At 41.0% G+C, this 9,842-nt stretch overlaps 1 protein-coding gene across 1 annotated transcript in view; it reads left to right on the top strand.

Annotated features, from left to right (window-relative positions):
- The first annotated feature begins 303 nt into the window (after positions 1-303).
- SPIN1 (spindlin 1) overlaps positions 304-9,842 on the top strand; it is a 55,824-nt gene continuing 46,285 nt past the window's right edge. The window contains exon 1 of the mRNA XM_017528484.1: positions 304-655. Coding sequence (XP_017383973.1) covers positions 604-655 — 52 coding nt within the window. The 5' untranslated portion in view covers positions 304-603. The remainder of the gene's footprint in view (positions 656-9,842) is intronic.

The following is a 9,842-nucleotide window of genomic DNA, read 5'->3' as shown; positions in this document are numbered from 1 at the left end:
GTCCTTCCACTCTTGCCTCCCCAGTGACCTCACACCCCTGTCATCCACACACATAGTCTGGTTCTTGGTGTCCATCAGAGAGATGGGCCATGCTGTCTAAATCTTCTGTGAGGTTCCAGCATCCACCTTTTTCTGGTTTCTAGCAGCAGGATGCTTTAGGATAATAATGGGGATGCTAGACAACAGCTGTATTGTGTTCCAATTGATGTTGGAAGAACTTTACATTTGGGTCTTGCACTTGTCCCAAGCTTCTTTTTTGAAAGAGTCTACTGCCTCTTTTTTTTCTTTCTACTTTGTCATGTCCTGAGAAACCAGGTCTTAGGAAATAAAGTTAATTGCTTTGGGACAGCAAATACTTTTGCTTAAAATTTTATGTTTAAAGACTCACTAGGCATAATTTTGCTCTCATGATGCTGTAGTAATGAACTGTTTCACTATTTTACAGAGTGCTTGTGATTTCACGTATTTTTGCTGAACTTGTAAAAGAGACACTTGGATGGTGGATTAACAAGAACACTAACATTCTGTGAAAAATTTCAAATTGGAGAATATTGAATTTTCACCCTAGTCCAGCAGCTCTGCTGCTCACTTAAATACAGATGAATGAAGACCCCATTCGGAAAGACACCTGGCCAGCGGTCCAGAGCTGATGCAGGTAGGCATTGTGGTTCTACACATATTTTAATACAATAAATTTCAAATAAGTGTAAAATTGGGTACTTTCACATAATAGCTAGTGAAAAACTTTGTTCTTTCTAGTATTTTATACATGCATGCATATGTTAAGCAGATTTAAGTTTCTTGAAAAGGAGGTAGTCACACAAAATTTATGTATAATCCTCTAGTAAGTTATAAATGTCTAGTAAATTTAGCAAGTGAATATCTGTTAATAGGATTATAGTGAAAGGAGTTATTTCTTTTGAAAGAGTTAAAGTGAGGTGACATGAGTTGGATTTAGTGAGGTTTAGTATATTGAGAGTAACTTTAAGGAAGAAAGATAAACTTGGAATTTCTTGTGTTTATTTGAAAGAACTTCACTGGTGTGGAAATTTTTATAAAAATTACATTAATTCTTATTTTTGTGGTATGTAGTTAATACAACTTGAGCAGAAGTTAGTCTTTGCCTGATTTTTAGTTCCCCCAAAATAAAGATAAACAGAATCTTATAGGATTCTCTATAAAATAGGTAAGTCATACTTCCTTTGTGACTTGAAAACATTCTTCTCCATTTCAGACATAGATTTGAATGTTGAAAAAAGTCTGTCATAACATGTTAGGGTTCTTTGACAAATGAATCAGAGAATTATCCTAGAAAAATTAGTATTAATAGTACAAACTTGTTTACATGATTTAGAACAATTTCTTTTATTTATTTACTTATTTATTTTGTTTGTTTTTCCCTAATACAGATTTTGGTAATTTTCTTTTATTTACTATAGTAGTTGGAGTTTCTTTGTAGAAAAACCACAAGAATTAAGATTTCTAAGTACCCCTTATCTTTGTTTTAGCTTCTCTTTTTTTTTTTCTTTAAATTTTAAAAATTATTTTTAGAGACAGAGTCTCACCATGTTGGCCAGGATGGTCTTGATCTCCTGACCTCGTGTTCCGCCTGCCTCGGCCCCCTAAGTGCTGGGATTACAGGCATGAGCCACTGCATCCGGCTCTTAGCTTCTCTTTTTGAAGAAAATATTCATTTAAATATTTAATATTTGTCAGTAAGATAAATTTGGGCTAGTGATGACTGAAATTTAAGGCATCTGAGAGTTTATTCAGATTCCTAGCCCTTATTAGCATATAAAGATTGACACATTGTTTAGTCGTCTTGAGCCTTAGTTTTTCTCATCTAAAAAAAATGGGACTCTTTTTTTTTTTTTTGAGAGGGAGTCTTGCTCTGTCGCCCTGGTGATCTTGGCCCAGTGCAACTTCCACCTCCCGGGTTCAAGCAATTCTCCTGCGTTGACCTCCCTAGTAGCTGGGATTACAGGCATGTGCTACCATGCCTTGCATTCATTCATTCATTTATTTTGTATTTTCAGTAGAGATGGGATTTTGCCATGTTGGCCAGGCCAGTCTCAAAAGTCCTGACCTCAAGTAATCCTCCCACCTTGGCATCCCAAAGTGTTGGAATTACAGGCGTGAGCCACCGTGTCTGGCTAAAAAATGGGACTATTTACTCATGTACCTATTGGGGTTAAGGACTAAATGAGCTGTGAGTCAAATGTTTAGGTAGGTGCCTGGCACTTTTAATACCGTTATTATTGTTGATCATAATGTTTACAATAAAATATTTTTATTTCTTCTCATTAGTTGAAAGAAATGCTGTTAGGTGTTTATTGATTGGTGAAACCTCCCAGGTCTCTGTCATTTGAAATAGTAATTCCTTTTCCAAAGTTCATTGATGTACAGCATACAGCATTCCAAATTCAACATTCTTTCTTTTTTTAAATTTCCATTTTTATTTTGGATTCGGGGGTAAATGTGCAGGTTTGTTACAAGGGTATATTGTATGGTGCTGGAGTTTGGGCTTCTATTGATCCCGTCACCCAGATTGTGAACAGAGTAGTTCTCACAGGCAGTTTTTCAGCCCTTTTTCCCTTTGGAGTTCCCAGTGTTGATTGTTTCCATCTTTATGTCCATGTGAACCCAAGATTTAGCTCCAGCTTACGAGTGAGAATATGCAATATTTGGTTTTTTCTTTTTGCATTAGTTCATTTAGGATAATGGCCCCTAGCTGCATCCTTGTTGCTGCAAAGGACATGATTTCATTCGTTTTTATAGCTGTGAACATTGCTGTTTATCGATTTTGGTCATCTTCCTAGGAAGATAGCTGACTGAGTAAGGTGATGTGTAATATGGTATAAGTAACTAAACCAAGAGGTATTTTTTTTTTTTTAAGGAGATTGTTAATCCTATCAAGTAGTTTGATCTTACATTTTCTTATTCTTTGATATTTTTTATAGCATATGGCATAGGCCTAAAGCCAAAGTCTGTGTTAATCCTAGTTGACCTGTTAGATATTTTAGCATAAGAGACTGTGAGGTTATTTTTCAGTGTTGTGTAATTAAGAAGATACAAGAAAAATAAACCAAAGTGCTTTTTCCTACCTGTTCTCTCTCATTTATTTGTTTATTTATTATGAGAGACAGTCTCTCTCCCTCTCTTTCTCTTTCAAATAGGCTGGTGTGTGGTGGTATAATTATAGCTCACTGCAGACTTGAACTCCTGAGTTCAAGCAGTCCTTCTGCATTAGCCTCCTGACTAGCTGGGACCACAGGTGTGTGCCATCAAGAATTCTTTTTGTAGAGGCGGGGTTTTGCAACCTTGCCTGGGCTGGTCTTGAACTCCTGAGCTCAAGCAGTGCTCTTGCCTCAGCCTCCCATAGTGTTGGGATTACATTTGCTGGCCACTATGCCCGGCCTCCACCCATACTCTTATGTAATTCAATACAACACAGCACCTATGGTCACCCAAATGTGGGATGGGGAGGAGTTGCTTCCCACCAGCAACCAAGCCGTTCTGTAGCAGACAACATTTCACTTCAGTCCATTTCTGATACTACCTGGAGACAGCATCACATCTCATAGGCTGAGGGCTCAGTCCCATAAGACTGTCCCCTACTTCAGTTCAGATGCACATCTGTGTCTCTGGGAACTTCTGGACTGAACATCTGTAAATTGAAGTTTCTGCCACCCCATCCCTGGGCTCAATTAATTTGCCAAAGAAACTCACAGCACTCAGTGAAACACTTTACTTTTACCAGTTTATTATGAAGGATATTACAAAGGGTACAGATGAACAGCCAGATGGAAGAAAGAGATGCATAGGGCAAGGCATGCAAGAAGGGGCATTGGTGCACCTACCACCCTCTGGGAAACTCCAGATAGTGTTACGGTGTCTGGAAGCTCTTCTAAACCCTGTCTTTTGGGTTTTTATGGAAGCTTCATTGTGTAGTCATGATTAATTACATCAGTGGTCATTGATGATCAACTCAACCTTCAGTCCCTGTCCCCTCCTGGATACCAGTAGGTGGCTGAAAGTCCTGATCCTTTAGTCATGCCTTGGTCCTACTAGAGACCAGTCCTCATCCTGAAGCTGTCTCTGGTTATCCCATTAGCATCCAGAAGACAGAACTCCTGAGTTTCCAAGGGTATTGGAAGCTGTGAGTCAAGAGGCGGAGGAAGACCAAATGTATATATTTCACAGTATCACAGGAGTATACCCTATTTGGGAAAGATTGCTAACCCCCAGGGTCAGTATTGTTTATAAAATAAAGCCTTTTTTTTTTTTTTTTTTTTTGAGACAGAGAGAGTCTCAGAATATCACCCAGGCTGGAGTGCAGTGGCATGATCTCAGTTCACTGCAACCTCTACCTCTCGGGTTCAAGCAATTCTCCTGCCTCAGTCTCCCTAGTAGCTGAGACAGCAGGTGCACACCAGTACTCGTGGCTAATTTTTGTATTTTTAGAAAAGACAGGGTTTCACCATGTTGGCCAGGCTGGTCTCAAACTCCAGGCCTCGTGATCCACCCACCTCCGCCGGCCTACGGAAGTGCTGGGATTAAAGGTGTGAGCCACCTAAAATAAAGTCTTAATCATTCTTCCTGTTAACATAGATAAATGCTTTGCTGCTTGTAAGTCCCTGTATCAGCTACTAATGTGTCTATTGCATATGAAAGAAAAATCAAAAAGAGTTTGTCTCCAGGAAGCAAGAAGTCCAGGTGGGCATTTCAGAGTTGTTGAGGTGGCTCAGCTATGCCCTCAGGCAGTTACCATCTCAAAGCCTTTTTCACTCATGTGTTTAGTTCCTGGGCTGATAGGACTTAAATAGCTGGGAGCTTTAGCTGCCCAGCCCCCTGGGCCATCTCTTTTCTTATGGGGACCTTGACGTGGAGGCTTCCAGATAGTATCGTGTGGCCTTTATCTAGCCTTGGAACTTGGAATTTACACAGATTCACTTCTGCTCCATTCTATTCATTGAGGCAGTCACAAAGCCTCGCAAACTTTCCAGGGAGGGAGCATAGACACTATGCTTGATGGGAGAAGTATCAACGAATTTGTGGCTATATTTTAAAAACTGCTGCAGTGGTAAATAGATTGAGTAGGCAACTTCCAAGTCTTTGATATAGAGAGTGAATGATTGAAGAAAAATTTAAAAATTAGAATTTTATGTTTTCTTTCTCTCATTTAACATAATCAGGAATTTCTGTTTTGAAAATAACTTAGATTTTTCTATAATTATGTTGAAATTTAATTGGTTGCTAAAGTAGTAGTTTATGCCTAAGGACATTGGGTAGCAAGTACTATTAGGGTATATATGGTAAAATTTTTCTCACATGTTTTCCCAGGTGTTAGCTTCCATTTTAGTTTTTTTTTTTTTTTTTTTTTTTTTTTTAAACTTTGCAGTTTTTTTTTTTTATGATATATTTTAATCATATTGATGGTATAAGGCATGGTAGTCATAGATGCTCATGTACCTACTACTCAAATTTAACAAATATTTTTCTCTTTATTTTATTTTATTTTTTTTGAGACAAGAGTCTCACTCTGTTGCCCAGGGTGGAGTACAGTGGCATGATCTTGGCTCACTGCCACTTCCGCCTCCTGGGTTCAAGAGATTCTCCTACCTCAGTCTCCCGAGTAGCTGGGATTGCAGGTGTCCACCACCATGCCTGGCTACTTTTTGTATTTTTTTAGTAGAGACGGAGTTTCACCATGTTAGCCACTCTGGTCTTGAACTCCTGACCTTGTGATCCACCTGCCTCAGCTTCCCAGCGTGCTGGGATTACAGGCGTGAGCCGCTGTGCCCGGACTTTTTTTTTTTTTTTTCCGAGATGGAGTCTCTCTCTGTTGCCCAGGCTGGAGTGCAATGGCATGATCTTAGCTCATTGTAACATCTGCTTCCTGGGTTCAGGTGATTCTCCTGCCTTAGCCTCCCGAGTAGCTGGGTTTATAGGCACCCACCACCGCGCCCGGCTAGTTTTTGTATTTTTAGTAGAGATGGGCTTCACCATGTTGTCCAGGCTGGTCTCAGACCTCAACTGATCTGCCCACGTTGGCCTCCAAAAGTGCCAGAATTACAGGTGTGTGCCACCTTACCTGGCCATTTTAAGAACTTTTTCTTTTAAAAAAGTTCACTTTATTTTTATGAAATTAATAAAAGTTTGTAATTAAAGATATGAAGTAGTGCTAAATGGCTTATAACAAAAAACAGTAGGTACTCTAGAGGTAACAATTTTTAACTCATTTTTATTTTTACTTTCCAAACTTATAAAAAGAGTATATGAATTTCTCTTACATATTGAGTCGAGGATTTTAGCTCTTCCTCTCCTGCTAGCCTTCTAATAATGTTTTTGGCTAAAATTTGTATGTATTGTTTCTATAGAATTAATGTATACATACTGAATACTGTAATGTAGTATAATTACTTTTTTTTTGGTACAACAGTTTGCTTTTCCTGTAGTTTAGTGATTTTTTTTTTCTATTTCCTTAAATTTCTTAGAAACTTGACCTCATAAACTCCCCAATAGCTTTGTAAGACCTTTCTCAGCATAATTTCTTGCAAAGTCAAATGTGGTAATTCATCTGTTAGATGTTTTTCTAGCACCTTTTGTTTTTTTTCTAATTTGTGTTGATTGCTGTCTAGACTGATGCAACATTGCCATTCTGAGAAGTCCTTTCCTTTTTTCTCTCTTTTGTGTTGGATTCTCCTTGTTTCATGAATGCCGTGCCTTTTGTTTTTTGGTTGATACTCTTATCTGGGTGCATAGGCAATGAATGAATTGATTGCTAAAGCTGCAAGTGGGGTATATAGTAGTTTGTTCATATTCTCCACTTTTGTGTGTCTTTGAAATTGTCTATAACAGTCTTTGAAAATGCACATAGAAGATAGTATTTTCAGACTTTGTGTTGATATTGTCTTTATTCTACCCCGATGGTCCGTCCTTTGGTTGGTTAAGATTCTAGATTGGAAATATTATTAAGTCAAAATTTACTCTGTTTCTTGTCTTTGAGGTTCCATTGTTGCTATTTAGGGAACTTGGGTGACATTTTTATTTCTCATCTTTTGTGTGTGTTTAGTGGGTTTTATTCTCCATTCTTTGGAAACTTTTAGAATTGTCTTTTTATGTCTTGTGAAACTTTATGATAATGCCCGTTAGTGTGTATCTTTTTCGTTTATTGTTCTAGGCTTTCAATCCTCAGATTAATCCTTTAGGCTAGGTACAGTGGCTCATAAACTGTAATCCCAGGGCTTTGGGAGGCTGAGGTGGGAGGATCATTTGAGGTCAGGAGTGTGAGACTGCCTGGGTGACATGGTGAGACCTCACCTCTACAAAAAATTAGCTGGGTGTGGCGGTGTGAACAAAAAAGTAGATTTATTCTGTAACAATGTGGAATTTTATGTTACTTCTTTAACTATCTCCTGTTTCCTCCTTTCTCTCCGAAATGCATGCTACTTGGATATTCGGCCTCTTAGATTGATCTCCCACTGCCCTCCCCCACCCAGTTACTTGTTTCATTTTCCCATTCTTTTTTGTTTTTTGAGATGGAGTCTTGCTCTGTTGCCCAGGCTGGAGTGCAGTGGCACAATCTTGGCTCACTGCAAACCTCCACCTCCCAGATTCGAGCAATTCTCCTGCCTCAGCCTCCTGAGTAGCTGGGATTTACAGGCACACGCCACTGTGCCGGCTAATTTTTGTACTTTTTTAGTAGAGATGGGGTTTCACTGTGTTGGCCAGGCTGGTCTTGAACTCCTGACCTTGTGATCCGCCCACCTTAGGCCTCCCAAAGTGCTGGGATTATTGGTGTGAGCCACCGCACCCGGCCCATTTCCCCATTCTTTGGGGGAGCTTACTGCCTTTTTATTTCCTCACCTTTTCTGTTTTTTATTTTTATTTGTTTATTTTTTTCATTTCAGTCAGCAACTTAATTTCTAAGTGCCTTCCCTCTTACCCCCTCTTTTTCTTTTACCCATGCTGGTCTCAAACTCCTGGGCTCAAGACATCTTCCTACTTCAGCCTTTTAAGCTGGGAATACAGGTGCAGGTACCGTTGCACCCAGCTTTTTTATTCTCATGCTTGTTTATTTCATAGATTCAAGCAGCTTACATTTCTGGAGATATAAATTACTTTTTTTTTTTTTCAAAAAGTATAAATTTATATTTTGTAGGAAATGTAGGTTTACAAAACAGTAGCAGTCGCTACCCCCAATCCAGTTGATGGACTTTCCCCTGAAGGGGGGGACGTTTAGATCCTATTCCGCTGGGCAGGGGTAAAATGATTCGTTAGTCGTGCAGGTTAACAGTAAATTCTTCTCCCAAGGCTGGAGCTGTCAAGGCACAGTCTGCATGAGGCTCACCCTGTCTGGCTCTAGGGTGGGGTTGCTTGCTCTGTAGGTGGGAATTGGGGTGGGTGGGGGGTTCAAGGAAGGGTCTGGACCTTAAGACTTCTGTTGGCAGGAGGGTGCTGGGAAAACTCTGCCTTGGGCTGGGGAGTCCCCCTCTTGCCTCTTTGGGGAACAGGTGGGGAGGGCGTAGTGGGACCCTGCTGTCTGGAGGGCTCAGGTCTGAGCAGCAGGGAGCCCTTATCATCCACTCCAGCAGACTTATTGGGAATTTATTACCTGAAGACAAAATATAGGTCTAGGGTCTTTTTTGTGATTTTGGGGGAGTCGGGGCTTTGGTGGGAGGAAAGAGGTATGGTCTAAGGTCACAGTCTGAGAGAAGAGTCCTTGGGATCAGAGGTTGTACAGAAGCACTTTCCCCACGTCCTGCCTCATGAGATAAGGTTACCAGGATTGCATTATCATGTTGTGTTTCTCCAGACTCATGGGTCAGGGTTCATAGTGCAACCACCAAGATAGAAGTCACAAAAGGGGTGCATGTGTGTTAACTGACAGTGGCCTGGGCAGAGGTCAGGGGGCACTAGATCCTTTGCAAGAAAGCTAAGTGATCAACAGGTGAGATGTGAGAAGCCAGACACATGGCAGCTCACACATGGCCCGGGACATGACAAAGCCTTAGTCCTGGTAGGAATCAGAGGGGCTGCTGTAGGACAGGGCATCATAGATGGGGTTGATCCTATCCAGATAGTCTTCTAACTCCTCTCCGTCCTTGTCCTCTAGATCCAGGGAAGCACCTTCCATGGCAGGTGGCCCTGGAGGTACCAGGATGGGGGACCCCAGGCTTGTGGCTTCAGGGTGTAAGAGTCCTGACTGTTCTTCCAAGGTGGGCAGCTCATGGTATCAAGGCATTTCCTGCTCAGTGGATGAGATGCCAGCATCAAAGTAGGGAGTCTTGAGTGGGCTGTGCCCTGAGGCCCCCAGAGTGAAGAGCTGGGAAGGCTATAGCAGGAGACGGGTGGGGAGGTCAGGATGGTTTGTTTTGAGATAGGGTCTTGCTGTGTCACCCAGTCTGGAGCAGCGTGGCATGATCTTGGCTCACTGCAGCCTCAGCCTCCTAGCCTCAAGAGATCCTCCCATCTCAGCCTCCTGAGTAGCTGGGACTACAGGTGCAAGTACTGCCAAGCCCTGCTAATTTTTATATTTTTTTGTAGATACGGGGTTTTGCCACATTGCCCAGGCTGGCCTTGAACTCATGAGCTTAAGTGGTCAGCTGGCCTTGGTCTTCTAAGTGCTGGGGCTACAGGCATGCACCACTGCGCCTGCCTATAAATTGCTTTTTAAAAAACCCTTTCTAATATTAGCCCTATTGCTTATAAATTTCTTTATGTCTCTGCTATTCATCTGTTTCATTTGAAGGCTTTCCTTGAGTTTCTTGATCCTAGGGTGATCCTCTAGGAAGGCACCAAGACAATGGAAGCTGTCTGTGAGGAAATGGCTCTTCTTG

This window comes from Cebus imitator, unplaced genomic scaffold, assembly GCF_001604975.1.
Source record: "Cebus imitator isolate Cc_AM_T3 unplaced genomic scaffold, Cebus_imitator-1.0 Scaffold53, whole genome shotgun sequence".
Taxonomy (NCBI): domain Eukaryota; kingdom Metazoa; phylum Chordata; class Mammalia; order Primates; family Cebidae; genus Cebus; species Cebus imitator.
The sequence above is the reverse complement of the archived record's forward strand: the minus strand, read 5'-3'. Positions and strand labels throughout refer to the sequence as shown.